At 41.5% G+C, this 27478-nt stretch overlaps 1 protein-coding gene across 1 annotated transcript in view; it reads left to right on the top strand.

Annotated features, from left to right (window-relative positions):
• The window catches only part of CNTNAP2 (contactin associated protein 2), a 2014778-nt gene that overhangs the window by 1870928 nt on the left and 116372 nt on the right, over nucleotides 1-27478 (top strand). The window contains exons 16-17 of the mRNA XM_084857751.1: nucleotides 8088-8258; nucleotides 26259-26477. Of these exons, the coding sequence (XP_084713877.1) occupies nucleotides 8088-8258; nucleotides 26259-26477 (390 nt within the window). The remainder of the gene's footprint in view (nucleotides 1-8087; nucleotides 8259-26258; nucleotides 26478-27478) is intronic.

Here is a 27478-nt window from a genome sequence, read left to right as displayed (position 1 = left end):
CTGCCCTGATACCATGCTACAGTTACAAAATGACAGCTTTCCCCTAGAACAATGACAGCATCACGCTATTGTGCTATCCCGCTACAGTGAAGTTACACAATGACAGGCTTCCCTGATTGCTACTTTCAAACTGCACAATTTGGGAAACATGGGGGGAATAGGGGAAGAACTGCTCACTTTTCCATGAAGAAGCAAAATTGTTCAACTGTCAAGGAGTTATAGCTCCCAACCCCCTTTTTCCTTCTCTGGTCACTTTTCAATGATGGAGCAAAATTGCATGATTATCCACTACAGCATTTGGAGGGTCCCCACGAGAGGACCTCAGCTGTGCAATTCTGCCCCAGTCTGGCAAACTCTCAAGGAGCTAGAGTTCCCACTCCCTTTTTTCTATTCTAGCTGTCCACAGTAAAGTACAGCCTTCCCTGATCTCTTATCGGTTGATCCCACTTCAGGGAAGGAATGTACTGATAGGCTTCCCCCCTGGCAATGACAGCCTCCCCTGACCTCTCTATTGAACTACCGCACTACCACACTACAGCACATGGCAGACCTCCCTGATCACTATTGTAAAAATGTGCAAATCCACATTTGCACATTTCTGACTAGGAGAAAGAAAAAGTAGGGGGAAAGATTGCTGATCACTACTGCAAAAATGCACAAAAGTCGAAAGGAAAAATAATTTTAAAAGAGGCAACTGCGGAATAGGGGGAAATAGATGAATGGGGGAGGGGGACTGCTCACTCTCCCATGAACAAGCAAAATTGTGCAGTTATCCAGTACAGTATATGGAGGCTCCCCATGAGGGGTCCCCACCTGTGCAATTTTGCCCCATTCCAGCAAACTGTCAGGGAGTCATTGCTCCCACCCCCTTTTTCCTTTTATGTGCACTTTCCATGAACAAGCAAAATTGGACAGTTACCCACTACAGCTTTTGGAGGCTCTCCATGAGGGTACCCCACCTGTGCAATTTTACCCCATTCCAGCAAACTGTCCGGGAGTTATAGCCCCCACTCTCATTTCCCTTTTCCGGCCACTTCTCCATGAAAAACGAAGTCGGGCAGTACAGTACAGGCTTCCCTGGTACAATGGCAGCCTCCCCTGAATGTGCCATCATGGGGCTGTGCAACAGCTAAGTCACACAATGACAAACCCCCCTGATTGCTACAGTGAAAAGAGAAAAAAGAAGAGGCAACTGCGGAATAGGGGAACATAAGCATGTGGTACAGCACAGCCTCCCCTGAGCACGGGATCATGCGAAGTGTCACATTTACAGCCCGCTGTGATGAGACTGACGCTGCTTACTTTTCCATGAAAACTGCAATGCAAGGGAAGCTGGGATACCATCTGGCAGAGCTGGAGGACTGGAGAGGGAGGAGGGGCAAGGGTGGGGAAGATAAGCTACTCACAGTAGCTTCTTTGCCATTCATGTGGGGGATAACAGTAGCTTATTTTCTAAATGAGCTACTGAGAGTAGCATATTAAGCCACCATAGCTTAAAGTGAAGTACAAACACAACCTATGACTCCACTCAGGCAATAATTCTCACTAGCAACTATGATTCACCACCAATCAATATACAGAGAGGGACAAAGCAAGAATGTCCTCTTTCCCCCTTACTTTTTGCTTTTTCAATAGAACCCCTAGCAAATGCTATTAGAAAGGCACCATCAATAGGGGTCCAAATCAGTGGGCAAGAACACATTATTAATTTATATGCAGATGATATAGCCCTAACTTTGACAAACCCCAAAAGTGAGTTACCATGGGTACTACAAATCATAGCAGAATATGGAAAATAGGCAGGTTTGACAATCTGTTGCCAAAAATCTGAACATGGGAGCTGACAACAGAATTGAATTGAATAAACTATATACTATCCCAACATATTCTTCAAACATAAAATACCTGGGAATCCAGTTACCAGACAAACTGCAAAAGATCATTGAACTGAATGACAGGCCCTTATTCATGCAAATATAGAGTTTATTAAGAGGGTGGACAAAACTTAATCTATCATGGTTAGGGACAATAGCAGCTATTAAAATGACAGTTTTGCCCGAACTGTCTTATCTGTTCCAAACCCTTCTGATCCACCTGCCAGATGGTTACCTGAAAAAATGGAAAAAAAATAATTATGCAGTTGATTCACAAAAACAAAAACCCTAGATTTACATATAACTCACTATTTTGACAAAATAAAGCAGGGGATATCGGGATACCTAATGTAGAAATTTATTATGCAGCTTACCAAATTAGGCAGCTACTGCAAATTATAAAGCAAAAAGGGGGGAAATCTGGATTCATATGGAAGGAGACCTGAAATCTATAGAAGAAATACAAGGGTTGATATACAGAAGAATTATAAGGGTTTAAATTTAAAACCCTCAAAGAAATAGAAAATCCATTCCTTAAGTGCACCTTACTAGTTTGGCATAAATGGAAAGATAAACCCATGCCTGACCCCACTCCCATTATCCCCAATTCTGTTACAGCCCTTGTTTTACAACAAAGATAAGCTTTAACAATTCCAGTTATGGGGGTTGAAAGGTTTATATAAGGTAACAGATCTATACATGGGATTAACCCTCCAAACAGGAACACAAATCACAAATCAGCTACAGGAAGTAAAATTCAATTGGATGCAAATACAGTACATCAAATTCTCCATTTTTCTAATAATCTAACCATTAAGACACAATCAATATGGCCACTAACAGAATTTGAGACATTAGTAGTAAAGGAAAACAAGGAAATCAAAGGAATAACCTCAATCCCATATGGGTTTATCTCTGATTTGCAATCTGGAAATACAGAAGGGATCTAACAAATATGGGGAAAGGATCTGGGCATGCAAATTGATCAAACAAAATGTGCAAAATTATGGGGACAGGTGATACTTAACAGGTGGTACTTAACACCACAAAAGTTAAGCCAGATATACAAATTAACCACCCCAAAGTGTTGGTGGAATTGTAATATACCTTTTTTTCATATGTACATTTTTTCATATGTGGGTGGTTGTGCGTCGTTATATAACAATTTTGGCAGAAGGTGTTTGTAGAAGTTTGTAAAATAACAGGGCAAGTGATTGAACTGTCTCCAGCTATGTCATATCGATATATGACATAGATGACAACAAACTACAAAACAAAGAACTACTGACTTTCTTATGGACAGCAGCCCAGATGGAAATCGCAGCCAGCTGGAAAGGAACATACAAACCCACATTACAGCAATGGTACCTTAGAGTTTGGTCATTCGCTCTTGTGGAAAAGCTGACCCAAGTCAAAAGAGCAACTAGAAACATTAACTACGAACAAGACTTCTATGGAACTTGGCATCAATTTAGAACATATATGATTAGGCACAAGGAAACATTAGAACCACCACAGGCTCATGGTCAATTATGGAAAGATTTGTTGGGATAATAGGATATGAATGGACTAGGATGAATGAATAGAGTGTAGGTGAGGCAATGTCTGTATTATAATGTAGGATATTGATGACAGATGGTAGTCAATGTATTCCCAAGTTGTCTTATTGTTTATTAAGTTTTATTTGTTTAAAAAAATCAATGAAAATATTTTTTTAAAAAAATTCCCAAAATAGCCTGAATGGACCTGTGGGCTTATAGAATGCTGGCCTTAATGGTTTTATGGTGAATCCCCTCCTTAGATGGTAATGGGTGTTTCTTCACTTAATTCAAATGGTGTTATGGGTGGGCTCTTTGGATGGTAATGTGTATACCACTGTACTCTTTGTGCCTAAGCTTTTCCCATGATGTGGAACCCTGATCGTGCAGGTTTCCCTCTGCAGACATTGCCCCCCCCCCAAATCATGCAAGGGGGGGTCTGGTCGGGTGGGCCCAGCAACCACAGGCTCACTCTCCCCTGCACACAATTGTTAATCACAAAAAGAGTTTGTGTGAGTCTACCAATCTAATATATGACTGAGAGCAGTTTGAGACATGGAAAGTTCATAAGCCAGCTGAAAACAAAACCACAGCTCATACTTAACACCATGGAGAGGGAAATTAAGATTCGAGCAGTGGAGGCACCTTGGATAGCTCCTTTAGAGTTCTAACTGGTTCTGACTGAAACCTGGAACAGATTCACTGCCCACTGACATTGGAGCCACTAGCGTCTACTGGATTAGAGTGATGCCTTAACCATCTCCAGAACTATGTGCCCTCTGACACTGTGTTGCACAGTAGGGGAAAGCATTGCAGGGGCTACAAAGCTCCTGTTCCAGGCTGAAATGCCTCTCAAGGCATGGGGGTAGAGTGCAACTGTAGTGAGTTGGTCAGTGAACAGAAAATGTGGACTCCACAGATGTGGACTTCCATCTGTGGACTTCTAAATGTGTCCAAATGTGGACTTCCAAATGCACGATAGTGACATAGTGAGTGTCACAATCTTTCATCCTCCCCCTTTGGAGTCAACACACTCTAGGATACTAGGCTTCAGGCTCACTACTTTATTAGTTAAGGACTAGTTTCCTTATAAATGCAAATTCTAGGAAACTCTCAAACTGCAATGAAAACAGTTAATCCACACAATTACGAATTGTGTGGATTAACTGTTTTGAGTTGAATTGAGAAACTCAATTCAGTTCAGTTGAACTGAATTGAGGAGCCAAAGTGGAAGTCAAAGAAGTTGCCAGGAGTCTGAACAAGAACTTCTTGGCCAGACTAGCTTCAGAGGGAACCCCCTCCCTTACGGTTGCTCCCTCCTATGTAGGCTTTCATGCATAGCCAACTTGGTGGAGCATCTGAGCTCTGCCTCTAACTTTTCCCACTTAGCTCTGCGACAGACCCTAGCATCCCTGAAGTCACGCCCCTCACTCCCCTCCTCCCCTGAAACCTGGGTTCTCATGGGGGGGAGCATTGAAGTTGAGCCATCTGTGAGTCAAGGTCTTGGGAAGAAGGCCTTGCCATATCTGAGCTCAGTAGGGAGGATGCCTCCCCCTGTTCTGGCTATTCCCATGCTGAATCTGAGCTGCTAGACATCTCCACGTGCTCAGATTCATTCCTGACAATGAGATAACAAGATCGGGGGGATTGCTATTGGGCTGCCCAGAGCTTTGCAGTGATAGCCACCAGAGTTTACTGGTAGGCAAGGTGAAGTAAATGCCATGAGGTAGCTCAGAACTGTGATGGCCAGCCCTGAAATGGTGGAAACAGCAGGGAAACACAGGTGGGGAAAACATTGGGGAAACACCCCTTCACCTGGGTCAGTGAGGTGAAAGATACACCCCTGAGGAGGGCTATCATGCTGGAGTAAATGCGGGGGGTGGTGCACACCACAACAGAAGCGCAGACAAGCTGAATTAAGGAAAACCATCAGATTAAAAGTAGCCTCAGAAGAACCGGTTTTTTGGTGTGAAATTCCAGAGTGGCTGTGAGATGGCCACGACATCATGTGCCCCTAATGACCTCCAAATGCAGCAACCTCACAGTAAATCACTCGTGGAGACACCCCCTTGATTGACCAGCCTCAGTTTTATTGGCACTCTGTATTTTAAAGAATAATTTTAATACCATGTTTCACTCTTCTTATCTTTTGCTCATTTTATCTCTTTTGTTGTTCACCACTCCAGAATCTGTTTAGATGTGGAGTGGTATACAAATGTAAATAAATAAGTAAGTAAGTAAGTAAGTAAGAAAAACTATCACACATAATACACTGTGTGATAAGAGAATGCTTTCCTTTGGCCTTTACTATCTTGGATGATGAGGAATTAGGGTTGTGGGGGAGGTGTACCATGAGATTAAGAAAACTCACTTCTCTGCATTGTACAGGGAGGTGTTAGGAGGAGAGAAAGGAGGAAAAGTCACATTTCCCCCTCTTTAAAAAACCTCCTTTGTAATCTGGTTGCCAGCCCCAAACTTGCCCCCTCTATACCACTATATACCACAGCTGGGGAAGCCCTCAGTGGGGTTGAAAAGGGAAAAAAAACATGTTGCTTCCCCCCTTATCCCCCTTTTGAAATGCTGATGGGCAGAATGCTAGTCACAAATCTACACCCCCTCCTGAACCCCCCCCCCCTCCACACCCTAGTGCTTTCCCTATATGGTGAGCTTGGGATAAATCAATCAGTTTTGGAGGGGACACTGTCTGTGCATTTGTGCCTCTCCAAATCCTGAATCTTCCAGAGGGTTCAGGTTTGGATTCTGTCCACTTTGGAGGAGCCCCACTTGGATTTGTACATCTCCCAAATCAGCCCAATTTGGTTTGAGATTGGACCAAATTCGAAGCACACCCCTGCTTATAATACTAATAATACTGCATGTGATTTGACTTGGTATTCATTTATCCTCTGCTTAGTAACATACATACATACATACATACATTTATTACATTTCTATACCGCCCAATAGCCGAAGCTCTCTGGGTGGTTCACAAAAATTAAAAACACAAAAGTACAGAATAAAAACAGTATAAAATACAAAAGCTTAAAACTACAGTATAGAAATAAAACCAGAATAAAACCTAGCAGCAACACAGAGATTTCAAATTCAGTAACAGGTTTAAAATGGGCCTGCCTTCATGGGTAATTTGCTGCAGCTTGAGACAGTTTGAAGGCCCTTTGTGGCACATGATGTCATGGCTAGTCTGCAGCCATCCCAGGGTTTGTGGTGAAACCGCATTTTTCCAGAGTACTTTTACTCCATTTTTTCCCCTTTAATCCAGCTCGCCTGTGGTTCAGCTGCTGTGTGCCCATCCTGCCACTTTAAATTCAGTATGACTGGGAGTTCCTAGGGGTGTATCTTTCACCTGGCTGTGTCCTTGGTAAAGGTAACTAGCTACCTTCACTAGGTACCTAGGTAACTAGAGTAACTAGCCTGCCTTCCCAACTCACCAATGTGCTAGAGCGCTCTTCCATGCCTTCAGAATTGTGCAGTGCTTTTTTTTTTTGCCAGTGGGAGTAACTAGCCTCCATTTCCTAGCCCAGCCCCCTTCACAGCCTTCTCTGATGCTTGTGTAACTTTGTTTCTCTGAAGCTTGGGTTACTTCACTGCATCTTTGCACGGAGGGAAAGGACTGGCTGGAGTTGCCTCCCTCTGCTAGCACTCTTGCCTCTGCTGGCTGCCTCCTCTCCTCCCTCTCCACATTCTTTGGTTTTCACTGTATAACTGAATCCATACAGTGAAATACTGGGGCTGCAATCTCCCACTCCTGGCCACCTCGTCTCGCTAGATAGCTAGTACTTAAAACAATGCCACTCCAATTTTCTCAATGGGAAAAAGACGCTACAGATTCTTAAGGGGGGAGAAGCAGGTAACAGAGGCTGCAGACTGAGAATGGGTGAAGCAACTAATTCCCTGTATTTTGTCCCTGGAAAAGGAGAAAAAGAGTGGGAGCTCTAACTCCCTGACTGTTGGCTGGAATGGGGCGAAATTGCACTGGTGGGGTGCTCTCATGGGGAGCCTTCAGATGCTGTTGGGGATAATAATGTGGGAGCCTGGACAGGGGCAGGAAACAAGCCTCTCTCACTGGTTGAGCAGCACCTGCCAGGTCGATGCCATTCAGTTCTACTCCCAACCCAGAAGTATGTTGCTTTCATGCGCTGTGTAACCCGTGAAAAGCAGATTTTTAAGATACGGTACACTCTGTTTTTCTTGCTTCCTGTGTCCCTGACAGACCAAAGCCAACTCGGTGAAAATCCGGATAATACTCCAACACACTTCTCGTTCCACTGTAATGAAGATCTCCCCCAGCTTGGTTTGGCAGAGGGGAACTCACAATAGCTGCTAGGAAATGCATACAGCTTTGCTTGCAAAATGCAAGCAGAATTTTCTGAGAATACATATATCTGTATAGCAGTCATGAGGAACATGAAATTAAATGCAACAGTGTGCTGGAACAATCTCAGTGTAAATAATGAAATTATAAACAAGCTTCTTCTTCATCTTTTTTAAAAGGTGGAATTTATTCCTTTGCATGAACATGGAGACTGCTATAGCCTCTTTAGCATTTAAAACTTCAGCTTCTTAGCTCCAGTTTTGATTCTTTCTGTTTCTAAGTAACACATAGCTCAAAAGGAACATGAGGAAAAATGTTTTCTTGTTTCTTGTGTCTCCACAGAGAATTATTGGAATGCTGCGTCATTCATTACTCCGTCTTCCTATCTTCACTTCTCCACCTTCCAAGGAGAAACTAGTGCTGACATTTCTTTCTACTTCAAAACATCAGCCTCTGATGGAGTGTTCCTTGAGAATCTGGGGAATACAGACTTTATCAAACTTGAGCTAAAATGTGAGTATATTCCCAGCATTAATGACAATGTTAGGCAAAGGTAAAGCGTTGAGCTTCCACCATTTGGCCTATTCTGTAAAACCTCAGCAATGCAGGAAAAATAAGTGGCTGAGTCTCCCTGTTCTGTTTGCTTCCAGGATGAGTTTTGTTTTTATTCTAATGGCTACAATCCAACATGGAATTAGTGTGTCTAAACTGGCACACCTAATGAAACTGGGCAGATTCCTTTGATTTTAAAATTATTATTTGAATTACATTGATATCCCATCTTTTCTCTAAAGAATCTAAGGAGATGTACCTGTTTTCACCACCACCACCACCAATTTACCCTCACAACAACCCTATGAGGTAGGTTAGACTGAGGCCAGATCTACATGTTGAATGATATCATTATGGTCCCCTCATGGGAATGCTGTATCCCTCTTTGCGCATTTATACCTCGTAGGACACACAACGACATTTGTTGTGACATTTTGGATAATGTGGAATAAAAAGCAGGAAATAACACTACAAAAGTGGTATATCGAATGTGTAATGTGCCCCAACAATTATCACTGCACTTCAGTACTGCAATAAAGCAGTAGTGTAGATCTAGCCGAGAGACTACCTTGGACTAGTCACTGTGAACGTATGGCTGAATGGGAATCTGAACCTGGGTCTCCCCCCACTTTATCAATACACTACACCAGCTCTAACTGGTGTTAGTACACAGGCCAAGTTCCTGCTTGACACCCCAGTGTCTTAGGTCCAAACTTAAGTTGTTCTGATAGGCAAGCAAGCCTGACTAAGAAGCTTTTGTAGGAATCTGGGAGTATCACCTGGCTGCTGTATCCAGGCTTCGTTGGATAGGATGGTTGGTCTCTCTACACTTCCGTCCTTTTGCTAGAGCTAGGTAGTGGCACCCTTCAGTCATCAGAACAGAAGATCGATCGATCTCATGTGATTCCTTCATTCAAACATTGCCAGCATGGCATAGGACTCAGCCATTAGGAAGCCTCAACCACACTCCCATGGTAGTGTATGGGTCAGGCCACTGAAAACTTCACTTCAGCATATACAACATAATGCATGGTTTCCAACTGAAATTCTCTCATTTTGCAATCAGTTAATGAACCCTTGAAAGTTAGTTAAGATAAGAGATTGCACTAGCAATGCACATTACATTAGCTGGTGGGTTAACATTCGCTATAATTTTATGAAAACAAAGGGACCTGTATGAAGCTGAACCCTTTTTTTCAGTTTGTTAAATGTGAACAAAACCCAGCTGTATCCCTACAAATATAAACAGGTCCTTCATATATCTTAAGCAAAAACACAAACACTATCTCCTGAGCAAAAAGAACGCACTTATGATTGGAAAAATCTGCTTTTCAAAATAGCTGACAAGAAGTGCTCTCATGGAGAACACATTGATAAATGCAGCAAGGAGTAGGGCTAAAGTGTTTGGCTGGACCATTTATCATACGCTTCTTCCTCTCCATCTTTCACTTGTCAACATCTAAGGATCAGCTGGCAAAGATGGAGAATTATCTCAGGCCCCATTTTACATACCTCAGTAAATTTGCAGAACATAATTACTTTTACAGCTGTTGGTCAGTTGACACCTTCAAGGTAACTTAAGTTTAAAAAAATCGTTTTCAGAAACTAGATTCACTCGGACGTTTCTTGGTTTCATTTTTTCTTTCACATCTTCCTTGTAATTTTATGCCTAAACCTTTTTCAATAAACATAACATGGGTGGGGTATTCAAATATCTTTGCTTGTCTTTAGGCAGCAGAGGTAACTTTGAGCCCACACATTGCAATCTGGAAAACAATCTGCTGTTTAAAAAAAAATAATAATTAGAAATTTACAGTAATTATAATAGTAGTAGTAGTAGTAGTAGTAGTAAGGGTGAGTTTGGCATAAACTCACAAAGGGGTGGTTGGTTCAGAGACTGCTAACACGGTGTTATAATTTGAAAATCTGACAGTATTGTTTGAAATAAATGTACAGTCACTTTATGGACTTTATGGCCCCTTCATGGATCACTGCCTTGTTGTGGTGAAGGGGCTTGCGTAACTCAGTGAAGCCATAAGCTATGCCGTGCAGGGCCACCCAAGACGGACAGGTCATGGCAGAGAGTTCTGACAAAATGTGGTCCACTGGAGAAGGAAATGGCAACCCACTCCAGTATTCTTGCCAAGAAAACCCCATGAAACGTATCACAAGGCTAAAAGAGATGATGCCGGAAGATGAGCCCCTCAGGTCGGAAGGTGTCCAATATACTACTGGGGAAGAGCAGAGGGTATTTCCAAGTAGCGCCAGAAAGAGTGAAGCGGCTGGGCCAAAGCCGAAAGGACACTCAGCTGTGGATGTGTCTGGTGGTGAAAAGAAAATCCGATGCTGTAAAGAACAATATTGTCTAGGAACCTGGAATGTAAGATCAATGAATCAAGGTAAGCTGGAGGTAGTCAAACATGAGATGGCAAGACTGAACATTGACATCTTGGGAATCAGCGAACTAAAATGGATAGGCATGGGCGAATTTAATTCAGGTGACCATCATATCTACTACTGTGGGCAAGAATCCCTTAGAAGAAATAGAGTAGCACTCATAGTCAACAAAAGGGTGGGAAAAGCAGTACTGGGGTACAATCTTAAAAACGATAGAATGATCTCAGTATGAATCCAAGGCAAACCATTCAACATCACAGTAATTCAAGTCTGTGCCCCAACCACTGATGCCGAAGAAGCTGAGGTTGATCGGTTCTATGAAAACCTACAACAACTTCTAGAACTAACACCAAAAAAAGATGTCCTCTTCATCATAGGGGATTGGAATGCTAAAGTAGGAAGTCAAGAAATCACTGGGATAACAGGCAAGCATGGCCTTGGTGTACAAAATGAAGCAGGACAAAGGCTAATAGATTTTTGCCAAGAGAACACGCTGATCATAGCAAACACTCTTTTCCAACAGCACAAGAGGCGACTCTACACATGGACATCACCAGATGGTCAATATCGAAATCAGATTGATTATGTCCTTTGCAGCCAAAGATGGAGAAGCTCTATACAGTCAGTCAAAACAAGACCTGGAGCTGACTGTGGCTCAGATCATGAGCTGCTTGTTGCAAAATTTTGGCTGAAATTGAAGAACGTAGGGAAAACCACTAAACCATTCAGGTATGACCTCAATCATATCCCCGATGAATATACAGTGGAGGTGAGGAATAGATTTCAGGGATTAGACCCGATAGACAGAGTACCTGAGGAACTATGGACGGAGGTCCGTAACATTGTTCAGGAGGCAGCAACGAAATCCATCCCAAAGAAAAAGAAATGCAAGAAAGCCAAGTGGCTGTCTGATGAGGCTTTACAAGTAGCTGAGGAAAGAAGGGAAGCGAAAAGCAAGGGAGAAAGGGGAAGATATATCCAACTGAATGCAGAGTTCCAGAGAATAGCAAGGAGAGACAAGAAGGCCTTCTTAAATGAACAATGCAAAGAAATCGAGGAAAACAACAGAATGGGAAAGACTAGAGATCTCTTCAAGAAAATTGGAGATCTCAAGGGAACGTTTTGTGCAAAGACAGGCATGATAAAGGACAAAGAAGGCAGGGACCTCACAGAAGCAGATGAGATTAAGAAGAGGTGGAAAGAATACACAGAAGAACTATACAGGAAAGATCTGAATGTCCCTGATAGCCATGACAGTGTGGTCACTGAACTTGAGCCAGACATCCTCGAGAGTGAAGTCAAGTGGGCCTTAGGAAGCATTAGTAACAACAAAGCTAGTGGAGATGACAGTCTTCCAGATGAGCTATTTAAAATCCTAAAAGATGATGCTTTTAAAGTGCTGCACTCAATATGCCAACAAATTTGGAACACTCAACAGTGGCCACAAGACTGGAAAAGGTCACTTTACATTCCAATTCCAAAGAAGGGCAACGCCAAAGAGTGTTCAAACTACCGCACAATTGCACTCATTTCACATGCCAGCAAGGTGATGCTCAAAATCCTACAAGCTAGGCTTCAGCAGTATGCGAACCGAGAACTACCGGAAGTACAAGCTGGGTTTCGAAGAGGCAGAGGAACTAGAGATCAAATCGCTAACGTTCGCTGGATCATGGAGAAAGCAAGAGAATTCCAGAAAAACCTCTATTTCTGCTTCATTGACTATGCTAAAGCCTTTGATTGTGTGGATCACAACAAACTGTGGCAAATTCTTAAAGTGATGGGAGTACCAGACCACCTTACCTGTCTCCTGAGAAAGTTGTACGAGGGTCAAGAAGCAACAGTAAGAACCAGACATGGAACAACCGATTGGTTCAAAATTGGGAAAGGAGTACGACAAGGCTGCATATTGTCACCCTGCATATTTAATTTATATGCAGAGTACATCATGAGAAACGCTGGGCTGGATGAATCACAGGTCGGAATTAAGATTGCCAGGAGAATTATCAACAAGCTCCGATATGCAGACGATACCACCCTAATGGCAGAAAGTGAAGAGGATCTAAAGAGCCTCTTGTTGAGGGTGAAAGAGGAGAGTGCAAAAGCTGGTTTGAAACTCAACATTAAAAAAACGAAGATCATGGCATCTGGCCCCATCACTTCCTGGCATATAGAAGGGGAAGAAATGGAAGCTGTGACAGATTTTACATTCTTGGGCTCCAAGACCACCGCAGACGGTGACTGTAGCCATGAAATTAAAAGACGCTTGCTCCTTGGGTCTAGCTATGGCAAACCTAGACAGCCTAGTAAGAAGCAGAGACATCACCTTGCCGACAAAGGTCCGTCTAATCAAAGCTATGGTTTTCCCAGTAGTAATGTATGGCTGTGAAAGCTGGACTATAAGGAAGGCTGAGCGCCGAAGAATTGATGCTTTCGAACTGTGGTGCTGGAGAAGACGCTTACGAGTCCCCTGGACTGCAAGGAGGTCAAATCAGTCAATCCTAAAGGAAATCAACCCTGAGTGCTCATTGGAAGGACAGATACTGAAGCTGAAGCTCAAATATTTTGGCCACCTAATGCAAAGAGAAAACTCTCTGGAAAAGACCCTGATGCTGGGAAAGACTGAAGGCAAAAGGAGAAGGGGACGGCAGAGGATGAGATGGCTAGATAGCATCACCGATGCAATGAATATGAACTTGAGCACACTCCAGGAGAGAGCGCAGGACAGGAAGGCCTGTCGTGTTATGGTCCATGGGGTCACGAAGAGTCGGACACGACTGAATGACTGAACAACAACAACACTTTATGGTCTATACACATACACACACATGCACACACACACACGATTGAAAGACTAACAACAGAGTATTAAAAACGTATATTTTAAGCTAAATGTTTTGGCTTCTGTCATCATCAGTAAATGTGCTGTTAAATGGGTATCAGGAGTGGCAATTTGGAATGCCTGGAGATGAAAGTTCCTTAGGAGGAGAAAACAAACAAACACAGAGGTATGAGTGGTGTAATGCCTACGAATTGTCCTCCAGATTAAGGCCATTTGGACTAAGAGTTCTGATAAGAGAATAATGCTGGTAATATTTTTCCTCTCAAATGCTGTATATATGTCTCCGGAGGAATTAATCAGGAGAGTGCACATTGTAATTAGTCATACTTTTGCTGATTAACTGTTTGGGCTTTTCCCATTTTTTTGCCGGTTTCATGCTAGGCCTTCCATGCCCATTTTTCTGTCAGTGGCTATAACAGTGGTATTTCTCTGCAACTCCTGTTCAGAGCATGTATATACATTGTGTCAGTTGCATTGATTTGATATGTCAGGAATCTGCAAGCTGCATATGGACTGTGACTAACCCCATACTGATCCCTGCTAATCCAAACATCAGATCACGAACTAGTAGCAGCAGCACAGACCAAAAAGGTGACCATCACACCATATCCCCACACTGATGGGTATCTCTTTCCTGTGTTACTTATGCCCCTATTTCTAAGATAGCATTAAATTGCTAAGCCAGCTATGGGAGGCATATGCTGTCTAGACAGGCTCTAGCTTCTGGTTTGCATAGGCATCTTCATCATTTGATGATTGCAACGTCGGTGTTGACTTGCATATGTGAATGAGCCTTCATACATTAAAACCCATGGATAGAACTTTTATATGGGTTCACATCACCAGAAATGCAACTGTTTTCAACAGAGTCAGCTAATACACTCAAGCTGTGAATCATCAAGAATGGAGTCATCTAGTGACAGAGAGATTGAGTGATATACATGCATATATGAACCAGCTCCAAGAGTCATAGGAATGTTACTTCACACTGTGAGTTGATTGCTTCTTCTTGAAGGCATGATGGCTCTGTGATGACTGAGAGGTGGCGACCGTTTATGAGCTGTGGAGTAGCATCTGCTGGATTAAGGAAAGTTTTCTGGGCACTTGCAATCATACACAAAGGTTGCCTTCATAATGAATCCCTTTCATTTTGCGTATATATTATAAGGTATAAATACAGCAGAATGTGGTGGATTTTCCTTCACAGACTTCAGGATTTTTTGTCAGTGGCCATGACCATGACTGTAAAAATATAGACAATGAATTGTTTGGGGAATGAGAACCAAGGCAACTGGTAGCCTGATGGGCAACTGGTGGTGCTGCCTCCACAGCAATTTTATCTGGTCCCTGGCAGCAAGGTATAGTAAGGGTTCATTCTTTGGATTTTGTGTTTAATGCCCCAGCCATGCATAAATACATGGGTTCCATACTCGGAAGCCCTTTCAACTAAGATGGTGTCGAGCATATTACATAGCTTGACGATCCATAAAGACACCAACTTGTGTGGCAACATACATTTCCAGATCCTAAGCCACTGCTTGGAGAATATAGTGGTTCATGAGAATACTGAAGTTGGCCATCACTGGCCATTATTCCCTATACAGCAATAGAAGGGCATGGAATGGGAACCTTGCAGAAGCATCCGGCTTGCACAGAGTTGCCGTATGAACTTCCAAGTTCTTATTGCCTAGTCAAGCACCCATTCCAGACTTATGGAGGAAGGAAGTAGAATTTAATCACTTGCATATTTCTGTTTCTTCCTGTATCAGTAAACAGTAAGAAAACATTCTTTCCTGACTATCATCTCTACTTTTTAAAATTTCATGGAAAGGTTAAAGAGAGGTTGTCCTAGTTCAGAGCAAATAGCATTCTTAAGCCTTTCTTCAGGCAACAAGAGTTTGCTTTAACAGAAAATCAATAGTAAATGGTTGATAGCACCACTCATATTTATAAAAGTAAGTTTATAATTCTCAGGCTTGGAAAACGATAATGCCAGCAACAATATTTCGTACACAATGGAGACTCAAGAAGTATATTATCAGGTTCAATAAACCTCTGGAATGCATTGGATACTGCCTCTAGAATATTGTAATAATCCACACACATTTTGATCTGATTTTCTCGTGTGTGTAGTTTGTGAGCCCCTCACTGCATCTTCAAATACTCTTTGTAAAAATCCAACACATTTATTAGATATAAAAAATATGAAAAATGTGATTGTATGCTCTCTAGAGCCAGCAGAAGGATGGGCCTGACCAATGTAAGCTGGGACCTTGGAACCAAATGGGAAGTTTGATGTGGATTCAGAAAAGCAGGTTTTAATTAAATTTTGTAGGCATTGGGAATCCAGAGGAGCAAGGTTGTCTGGAAGAGTTCAATACTCACTGGTTATGGGTTTGGATCCAGGATCTGCCTTCCACAAGAGGAAGGACTCTGCTTGCAGGAACTCCCTCCACCCAATTTTGGGGGATTCCCCCTCTCCACCACCACCACCACCACCACCACCACCACCACCACCCCACACACACACACACACTAGAACTCACCCCATTCAGTAGGGTTTCCTCACTTTTTGTGTGGCATTTTCAGGGGGCTGGAGGGGCTGCTGTGGCATAGAGGCGGCATGGAGTCCACTTCCACCAGCCCAGTGAATCCAACATAAATCTGGATCCAATCCATGGATTCTACCACCATATTTACCTAGCTTTTTGCAATTCATATGATGTAGCTACCATGTTATGGACCTCTTCACTGTAACTGCAAAAGCTATTGGCATTGGAAAGGAAACTGGTATCTAAATTTATACCCAAAACACTGGTATTGCCAGTCCTGGTATTCTAAAGCATCAGTCATTACCTTGAAATAAGGACATCTAACAATAAAGAGCTTTCAATGGCTCAGTGACTACAAAAATTACTGTATAGGGGTAGAGGGTGGGGTGGGAATATTTCCTATACTAGCCTGCCTGTGTCTTAAGAGCTTCAGGGCAGACTCTTCTCAAAGTACCTTCTAGTCATTATGTGACACCTAGAGCATCTCTACATCAGCCTAAAATCCTGCATTTAAAACTGGCTTTCTGCTTTCATTTTAAAAGCAGGATCACAACAGACTCCCTTTACACATGCTTCCTTTCCCCCTCCATTTCACCCTTATCTGAGTCTTTGATATGTTTTATTATACAGCCACTAGATGGCACTGTGGTCTACTGCCTCTTATTGCAGGTTGTCCTCATTTCACAAGCGCTGTAATTTGATAGCTCATTATCTCTGATCTTTTAAAAAATAGAATAAAGGTAATTTAGTGCAGGAGACGCCCTAGAGGTTGACGACATCATCTAAAGGATCCACAAACTTTGGCGAGTAACCAATCTCAATAGCAGGGTAAAAGCTCCATGTCGAGAAGCCCTTAAGGAAAGAGCCTTTCCTGTTATGTTGCCCCATTTGTGGAACATCCTTCCCGCAGAGCTGTGACTCCACTGACCTTGCCATCATTTCAATGCCAGATCAAAACATTTCTGTTTGCCTTGGTGTTTTAAGTTGGTCAGTCTGACCTTTTGTATTTTTACTGCATTTTAATGCTGTTTTATTATTGTATTTTATGGTTTTATAGCATTTTATGGTTGTATATCCATTTTTGTTATATTTATTGTTCACAGCCCTGATATTGTTTGATGAAGGGTGGTTTATAAATACCCAAATAAAATAGCTTAAAAATTGTTTTCTGAATTTATCCCAAAACACTAGTATTGATAGACCTGATTTTAAAAAGCACCAGGCATAACCTTGAAATCAGTACCTATAATAAGGTTTATACTGGGGTTTCTTTTCTTTTGATTTCTGAACTCTTTGGAATACACTGTATCTTGTTTTCAGTTACTTTCTCTGCAACCACATGAGGCCTATAAACTTACTTTAAAAGAAGAAATCTGAAGCTCCCACACACACACACATTTTGTTGTGCACTAACTATACCAGACATCCCCAACCTTTTTGGGTTGGTGGGCACATTCGGAAATTAGACTGTTGTGGGTGCTCTTGTAAAATGGCTGCCATGGGGGTGGGGCTTGCCCATTCATAATATGGCTGCCATCATGGACATGATGGCTTACAAAACACTCATTTCCCAGAAGGCAAGCTAGTGAGACTAAAACAAAAGTAACTTGCCCAAGAACCTAAGTACAAGGCAGAGGTGAGGTCTTGAGTTCTAAAACACAAAACCACTGCTTTGAAACCAAATGAAGATGTTGCTGGAGAGTATTCAGCAACATCTTTGCAGCATGCCAGCCTCTCAGCTAAATTTTCTTGTTAAAAAATCTTAAGAAACAAAATAAAAATCACACACACACATGAAGTCTGAGAATCAGATGTCTAAATTATCTAATAGTTTATGACAGAGTGTAGGTTAAGACGATATACAGGAACCAGCTTTGTGGTGTGAATAAAAGAGCAAAACAAAAGTGCCATCTTCCCACCTCTGCTCTGCCACAAATCAGCAAGTATAGCTGTTTGAAGAACACAGACACAAAAGCTTAATCAAGTCCATGGGAAGGAACACTATGCTTGATCCTTTGGAACCTGAAGTTTAGGTCTATAATGGAAGCAGTATGATAGCCATCTTCAACTACTTGAACGACTGCCACAAAGATGGAGCTGATTTGTGAAAAGGGATTTAGACTAAATAGTAGGAAAACGTTCCTGATGGTACAAGCTCTTCGACAGTGGAACAGACTGCCTCGGAAGGTGGTGGACTCTCCTTTGTTACAGGTTTTTAAGGAGAGGCCGGGTGACCACCTATCAGTGGCGCTAGTAGTAGTGGATTCCCTGCATCAGCTGCAGGACTACAAAGATTAAATAATGATTCTATGATTCTATTGACCAGGGGCAGAATACATGTTGGATCCTTCAGAAACTTGAATTCCATGTGGACCACAGTGGTTGAAAAACAGCCACGGAAATCAAACATCACCATATAGCCACAGGAAAAAAAGAAAGAATACCATATAAGAAAAATACAGAAATGGAACTTCCAGTTGGGACCAATGTCGCTCTGGTAGCTTCCCACGGGTCTCCATGGGAGCTTTCTCAAACAGCTTTTTAAAAGTTGAAAAACCTTTTCATTCTCCCCTGGAATGGAAAGAGGGGGCAAGGCAACAGCTCTGGACAACATCTTGGAGAAAGGTAACTCCCACTCGATAGTGGAGGGGCTGGATTCCAGGATTATCTCCCCAGAGCTTTACCAATGCAAAAAGCTGTACTAAGACTATTATTTTATAGGAGAAAACAGGGCTGACGTGTTCCATAATAATATATGCTTTAAGAAATATCAACAACCTCTGAGGGATGATTGAAGAAACAATAACTATATTTGAGAACATCTGAGGACCTGTAAGATCTGCTTGAGACAAACATGTCTGCGCCGAGAAGAAAGGAGCTGGCATCTACTCCCCCCGCATCCTCTGTGTCAAAAGTGTCAAAGACAGAAGATATAGGGGAATTATTTATGCTGATAAAGACTTTATCTTCGCAATTTATGGAGCAAGTCAAAAGGCTGGATTTAATCCAAAATTCCATCACCGCCCTGTAGATTTAATTAATGCGTCACGGCAAAAAATGGAGACGAAAATTAATGAGCTTGAAAACTGAGTGGCAGGAAATGAAACTACATCACAAATTTGTTTTAAAAATACCTCTGATAGAATCTCTCAACTGGAGGCCTTCATGAAAAGATTCAATGTACGGATTATTGGGATTAAAAATCTGCCTAATGATGTAAATTTGCCTATTTTTGTGGATAAACTTTTGCATGAGATACTCCCTATTTCATCTGATTATTTACTTGATATTGAGCAGGCATTTCGTGTGCCAAATGCTAAAGGGACTGATTACACCATCATAGTTCAATTTGCAAAAGACTCCACAAAGAATTATATCCTGCACTTGGCAAGGGTGGCTGGAAGTCTTTCCTGGAAACAAGATAAAGTTATGTTATTCCCAGACTACATCAAAGAGGTGGCGAATAAAAGAAGGCAATTTATCAATGCAAAGAATATGGCAAAACAAATGAACTTACAATATTACTTAAAATTTCTTGCTACACTTTGTATTATGTCTGAAGGTCAGATGAAGAAGTTTTTAAATCATGAAATGGCGGAGGCTTGGCTTAACATAAAAATGCATGAGAATTTTGTTACAACCCCATGAACTGGAATCTTTAAACAAGCTTTGTTAACTGTTTGTGCTTAGTCTATATGACTCAGACTAATTCAGAAGATAAATGATTATATTTATATTGGTTTATTCTCTTTTATCTTTTATTTTTTCTTGCTTTTCTTTATATTTTTATTTTAAAATAGATAATATATCTAGTATAAAATTTATTACTGATGGTTGAAGGTTTATATTAAGTTTTATTATTATATAATACTATATATATATTTCATTATTATTATTATTACTAATAATAATAATAATATAGGCTTTTGGGAATGAATTGTAGACCTGTTTCCTTGATATAAGATTGATGATATGATATAGAAATGTAAGGTTGTTTATTAAACTGTAAAATTGTTAAGGTTATAGATATAGTTTTTCAAATAGAATGGCATCGGAGGCTGGGGGTGTTGGAGTTTAAACTTAATTTTTTAAGGGGGAGGGAGAGGGGGAGGGAAGGGAAATTTTCTTCTTTTTTTCTTCCTTTCCTCCTCCTTTTTACCCCTTTTCTCTCTTTTTTTCCTCTCTTTTTTCTTCTCTCGTTGTTACTGTGGTGTCCTCATCAGAACATTGTACTGTTGGGAAATTGAAGTATTGATTAGGTTGTTGGTAATTTTGTTATTGTTATTTCATTTGTTATTTCATTTATAAAAGAGAGAGAGAGAGAGAGAAAGAAAGAAAGAAAGAAAGAAAGAAAGAAAGAAAGAAAGAAAGAAAAGAAAAATACAGAAAGGAAGTGGCAGGGAGGAATAACACAATCAGGGCCTAAAGGAAGCCTATCACTATTTCCATTGGAGCATTTCCTTTGGTTTATGGGGTTTGGTGCACTACTACACAGCTTCTAGTCCAGGCCTACCAGGGTACTTCAGTGGGTTTTTTAAATATATTTTTGATCTTCTGCCACCATGTCTGCTTTTAACAATGGGCTCACAGGAAATGCTGAGTACTTCAGCTAGGGGTGCTTGAGGAATCTGACTCTTGAAAATTCTAATTTTAATTGACCTGATCTACACCCCCTGAACTAATTTTCAGATAAGAATGTAATTATCCTTCAGGTTTCACACTTCTCCAAATTCCATTGTGCAGGTCTCAGTTCAAAATACCCAGCAAAATGTATTAAAAATTCATATTTTAGGGCAAAGTATGTTTAGAAAAGCATACTTCAAGATAAAATACACTTGTAAGTGCATATTTTGTGAGAAGATACATTCAAAAAGATACATACCTAGATATGATTTTTGTGCAGATTTTTTTTTAAATCAGATTAATGCAGATATGGAATGAGACAGACTTATGACCATGTGCAGAATTGACATGGACTGGAAACAGACTGATCTGTCCATCTTTAACCTCAGCCCATGCTGGTCCTGGATCAGCCCATATGGCTGAGCCCAAGAGTGGCCAGGGTGAGTTGTGCAAGCCCCACAGCTGGCTTACCGCAATGGGAAACAGAAACAAGGGATGCTGTCATCTAGATCTACCCTACATAGTCAAGGGAAGGCAGCCCTTTTTTTCCTTGTAAAGAAGTTATAAGAAATAATCTTGGTATGCCAGCCAGCTACCATTGTCAAGCAGAGACCTGTAGCACATGATTCGCAACAGGGGTTGCCCACAGGAATGTCAAAAGGCAATCAAACCACAAAAGACTCAAGCTGAGTAGGAAACAATCAGGACTAGGGTAAAAGAAGAAGAAGAAGAAGAAGAAGAAGAAGAAGAAGAAGAAGAAGAAGAAGAAGAAGGAGAAGAGGTTTGAGCACTACCGAAAATGAGCTGTGCTGTTGTTGTCCATTAATGACATTGGACAGCCTCAACTTCAAATTACTAATACTAATGCAAGCCACATAGAAATTAATGGGATCTGGTTTGGCAGAGAATCACAGCTGGAAAAGGACATTTTGTATCTTCAGGAGTTGGGCATATACTACTCTGGCATGCTGGGTGAAAGCTTTTCCAGTTCCCTTACTATTTAGCTTCACTTATTCACCATTCTTCATGAAAGAGATGTATTTTCCATTTTCTTCCCTCTTCCTGATTTTGAACATGACTAATAATTCACAATTTAATGCTCCAAAATCTGCTACCTGAGGCTTAATGGTTGAGCTCTGTTTCAAAGTGGTTTCCCACCCTTTTTACATTTGCACACTCTGGCAAAGTTGGTGCTGCCTGTAGGGGTGTTTGTGCACAAATTCTACCCATCAGGGGACCATCCCTCAAATGAAAACATCACCCAATGTAAACAGAGGAGGAAGCACATATATAATTATAACCAAGCTACAATGTACAAAGCTTTAGAAAACAATATGCACAGGGACATCAGGAAGCAAAAGTTAGGAAATAACTCATCTAGACATCAAGTCTATGATTAGACTTGGGCTGAATCTACACATAGCAGTTTTACCATTATCATACTGCTATGGTAACTATTGGTACACATGACACCAGTGGGCACCAATAGTTATATCATCACTGCAGTAAGATAACGGTAAAACTGCTATGTGTAGCTTCAGCCTTGATATCTAGATGAGCTCATTTAACTAAATGGAATACTTATCCTATGGGTATCTCCAGCATATTTCTTTCAACGTATTTGGTCTTTATTCCTATGAATTGTGTACTGCTTTGAAATCTTTAGATGCAAGCAGTTTATAAATACACATAAATAAATAAATAAATAAATAAATAAATAAGACAAATCTTAATTCCTTCTACTCTCAAAAAACTATTTCCTCAGCCTCAACTACTTGTCTGAAGTAGGGAGATGATAATAATAAACAACAACAATAATAAAAACAATACTGGCCTGCCTTACAGGACTGTTGTAAGGACTGCTGATATAATCTGTGTGGAGCACCTTAGAATGTTCAAAGTTATAAATAAATTTTAAGTGGTTATGTTACATTACACCTACAGTTCTCTGCCTTTCTGTTGCAGATGTAAATTAAAAGTTAATTAAAATATAAACAAACATTATTCTAACATCCCCCCTTGCCCCAAATTCTCACCACCAATAAACTCAAAAGTTTAGTCTGCAATTCTGAACCAACTTACCTGGGAGTAAAGCCCATTGGGTTGGATCCAGATTGAGGCAGCTGGGCTGGAGAAAGCACACTTCTCTGCCCACTCCTCCCCATGGCAGCCCCTCCAGAGCTGTAAAAATGCTACACAGCATTGGGGGACCCTACTGAATGGGCTGAGCTGTGGTGCAAGGGGGGAGTGGGGATTCCTACAAAAACAGGAAAAGTCACCTTCCCTGAGTAGAGCCCTTCCGTCCACAGAAGGCAGATCGTGGATGCAACCCATAGAATATAGTGGGAATTACTTCTGAGTAAATATGCGCAGGATTGTGCTGCATGTCATCACAATGGCATAATGTATCTAAATGAGGTATTTGCATATGATGAGCAGGACTTCTTTTAAGAAGGGAACATCTGACTGTACACAGTTCCTGAGTCATCTGCTCATCCATTTCTGTTAATATCCCAGTACCAATAGGTTTGAGTTGCTTTTGAAATTTAGGGCAAACTTTATGCCAGGGGGTCCCCAAACGTTTTGGGTTGGTGGGTACATTTGGAATGTAGAGAGACTGTTGTGGGTGCTGTCACAAAATGGCTGCCATGGAGGTGGGACTTGCCCATTCATAAAATGGCTGTCACGGTGAACATGGCCAGTCACAAGACATTCATTTCCAAGGCAAACTGGTGAGACTAATACAAAAGTAGCTCATGTCATTCTGTAACTACCATGAAGCAGCGTAAGGCACCCGCATCAGGCAGTGGAGGAGGAGGAACGGGAAATTGTGCTGCTCCCACCCCCACCACGAGGAGGGCCTGCCACCTCTGCCCCACTGGTCACTCTCCTGCCATGGCATTTGCTATAGTGAGAGAGCAGCTGGTGGGACTCCCTGGAGAAGCTGTCCACCCTCGGTTTCCCTTGTCGTGTGCCTCCCTTAGTTTTGCCATCCCTGCGTTAGCTCCTCATATTGCAGGCACAGTGGAGGCAAAGGGGAGGGGAAGGGGGGCACAATGGGGGAAGAGGCAGCAAGCAGTGGCAGCAAGGGGTACAGTGTGGCACTAGAAATAGAACATGCTTGTCATTGTACCTAAAACAAAGCCAGGAATGAGCTTATCCCACATATAAAGCTGTTTTTATCAGCTCCATATTTTCTTAGTTCACTGGCCTGGCATGCAAATTTCTGGTCTATGCTCCAGTAGTTTACATAATATGTGCTTTAAATTAAGAGTTTAGACCATAGATTATCCACTTCACTTGTTGCTCTTGTCATTCTCAGAAGCTAAAAAGTACGAGGGGGGTCCACTTACTTTCTTTTTGTTTCATAACATAAAATACATTACATTTACACTTAGTAGATACCAGTTGAATTCCTGCATATATAAATACTTTAGAGGCACAACCCCCAATTTCCCCCAGTAAGCATGAATTTTATTATAACTAAATGAGCAAACTGAACTGGCTGCCATCCAGCTGCTGATGTGAAGCTCTATTGAAACCTGCAAGAGAGAATAGTTCCTTCCCATTAAAATATTGTTAGTGATCTCGTTTGTTTTTGTTTTATTTGTCTAGTGCCACTAATGCACTAGTCCCTGCCCCAATGACCTTACAAACCAAATACTGACATTGGGGGAGACCCCAAAGAGAGGCAAAAGTAGGGGGGGAAAGGGGAACATGGGATCAATTTATTGGTTGCCATCTTGGGTGTGTCTATTGAAGTGGAAAGGTGGGATTTGAATAAATAAATAATAACTGATGAGCAAATGCAGTTACACAAACCTAGCCTTCATTTCAGTTAGAGACAAACCAAGACCTTTGTGGAAAATGGTGGATTTTGAGGAGTGGTTTGAAGGGAGAGAAAAAGTGATGCCTCTCCCAAAAGGCCTTACACAGTCCTAGTGGATTCAGAAATGTATACATGTATGACAAACCAGTTCCCTCCCCTCACCCCCCTTTCCCCATAAACCTTCTGCAAACTTACACCTTCCTCTGCACAATTCCCTGCTGCTGAGCTTGTGAAGAGTAAAGAAGAAAGGAAAGGAAGAAGAAAAGAAGTGAGGTGCCTGCTATGTCTGTCAGATTTGTATATTGATCTGCTATGTTTTGTACAGAAATGGTCGTCCCCTTACAAACTCTCTCCTCTCTCTGTTTTTATATGTTTTACTATTTTTAATGCTATTTTATCTCTGCTGCTGTTTTTATTGGTGTTTTGTTCACCTTATTGCTTTTATTATGGAATTGGTTTTAATACTGTAGTAAGTATTAAATGATGCTGGGAAAGATTGAAGGCAAAAGGAGAAGGGGACAGCAGAGGATGAGATGGCTAGATAGCATCCCCGATGCAATGAATATAAACTTGAGCACGCTCCGGGAGAGAGCGGAGGACAGGAAAGCCTGGCGTGCTATGGTCCATGGGGTCACGAAGAGTCGGACACGACGTAACGACTGAACAACAACAAAGTATTAAATATTAGAGATTATATTTAATATTATATTTGGACTCTTCTCTCCCCAAGCTGTCTCCTAGCAACAGCAAAGAGAGAGATGGGAAACAGGGACACTCTATCAGCTCTGCTGATTAATTCACTCCATCAGGCTGCTCCCTCAGCTGTCACCTGGAAGCAGCCATTCCATCAGACTGCAGCAGAGGGAGAGATAGGAAACAGGACCACTCCATTTGCCGCCTCCTCCTCTCCTTGAATCCTTCCCAGCTCAGCTGGCCATTATAAGAACTTTGTAACATTAAGACTAGGTTAATGTTACACAGTTACACCGCTTGAGTTTGGTAGTTTTCCTCTCTCCTCCTCTCCATCCCCTTTTCCTTTTGTGTTGTGTCTTTTAGATTGATCTAGGAGCCACTCCAGGAGCCTTTCTGCTTTAAATAAATAATAATAATTTTTATATTTATACTGTGAACTGCTTTGGGAGTTCTGATAGGGGGGAAAGGCAGCATGTACATTTAAAAAGTAAAAGATTAGTGAAACACACACACACACAGCATTTTTTGCCCAGAAGTTTGGAACCTCAAAACTGTTCCTCTCTCTTTCTTTCTTTCTTTCTTTCTTTCTTTCTTTCTTTCAGAAAAAAGGCATATGCTTTATGGAACATTTCTGCCATCTCAATAATTCTGCAGTCTAAACTTGTCTTATAGTAATTTTTGATTCTACAAAACTCGATCATACTTACCTTCCTAGCGTAAAGTCACCATTTCCTTTGTCATTACTTTGGTCTCTGTTCTGGAAAATAACATCATGAATGGATGAGCACCAGCATTAACATTTGTTTTTTGTTTTTTTAGGATATATGAGGTCATTCTGCAGTCTTAAAAATATTTTCTGCATTTTAATTGAGAATTAAACCTCTATTGCAAATTAAAATTAAGAGTTAATTGCACATTTTAGAAGATAATTTCCCCCCCAAATCACATAGGATTCAAAGTATTCCATGTAAACCAATATTTCTCTAACATTAAAAAGCAACCCCCCAAAATCATTATTTTCTCATCAGCTACAACAGATGTGTCCTTTTCATTTGATGTTGGAAATGGCCCAGTGGAGATTCTTGTGAGGTCACCCAGTACACTCAGTGATGATCAGTGGCATCGGGTTACTGCTGAGCGGAACATCAAAGAGGCCAGCCTACAGGTAGACCAGCTCCCCAAAGAGATCCGGAAGGCACCCACAGAAGGCCACACCCGACTAGAGCTGTATAGTCAGCTGTATGTTGGTAAGTAGAAGCTGCAAATTGGTAAGCTGCAAGAAAACTAATACAGTGGGCTTCTACTCACTGTCTTCTATGTCTCTGTGGTCCACCCTGTTCATATACTTATTGGGCCAGCAATTCTCTTCACATTCATTCATTCATTTAAAATATTTCTATGCCGCTCTACAGTTCTGAAGCTCCCAGTTCGGTTTACAACAGAATAACAACAATAACAATCAATCATACAATTTAAAAAGTGATTCAATTAAACAATAAAAAAAATAGCAGTAAAAAACCTTAATAACAGTGTTAATCTTGATTAGAACCAGATAAATGACAAGCTGGAAAGCCTGGAAAAATTAAAAGGTCTTCACTTCAGGCCAACAGAAAATCAGATATGGTGCCTGCCAAACTTTCTGGGAGGGCATTTCACAGGCAGGGCATTACCCATGAACAGACCCTCTCTCAGTGTACCCCTCACCTTCAGATAGAGCAGGGGGCATGTTTCCACACTATTGGCTTCACTTTGTTTGCAATGTTGTTGCGATGTTTCCCCAATCGCATCTTCCCCTTTTCCTGTTTCCACAGTGTTTGAAGTCCTGGCTTATCATCACTGTAGCCCGGGGCTCTGTGCTGTTTCCACTGAGCTCTAATCAAATTATTTTCTTGATGGCTGGGTGGAGTCTGAGTGGAGTCTGGGTTGGGTCTGATTACCTCACCAGTGTTCCCACCTCCTCAGCCATGTTTCCAGGACAAAGGAAAGAGAATCTAATGATCTGTAAAAAGGAATCAGCTTTGCTGTGAAGAGAGGCTCCCCCCCTCCCTCCCCTTTCTCCTTTCCCCTGAAAGTCCAGATGCACCTGCATTTCAGGAGCAAGCCTCACTGAGTACAATGGGAGTTACTTCCAAGTAGACACACATATGCTTGTGCTGGGAAAGGGGGGAGCAGAACACAAAGAGGGAAACCAGCCCCCATTTTAACCCAGAGGACCTCATTCAGCACAATGGGAGTTAATTCTGAGGAA

Source organism: Heloderma suspectum, chromosome 5, assembly GCF_057233095.1.
Source record: "Heloderma suspectum isolate Gila_16-S chromosome 5, 16-S_ref, whole genome shotgun sequence".
Classification (NCBI taxonomy): domain Eukaryota; kingdom Metazoa; phylum Chordata; class Lepidosauria; order Squamata; family Helodermatidae; genus Heloderma; species Heloderma suspectum.
Note: the sequence above shows the minus strand (reverse complement) of the source record. Positions and strands in the feature narration are given on the sequence as shown.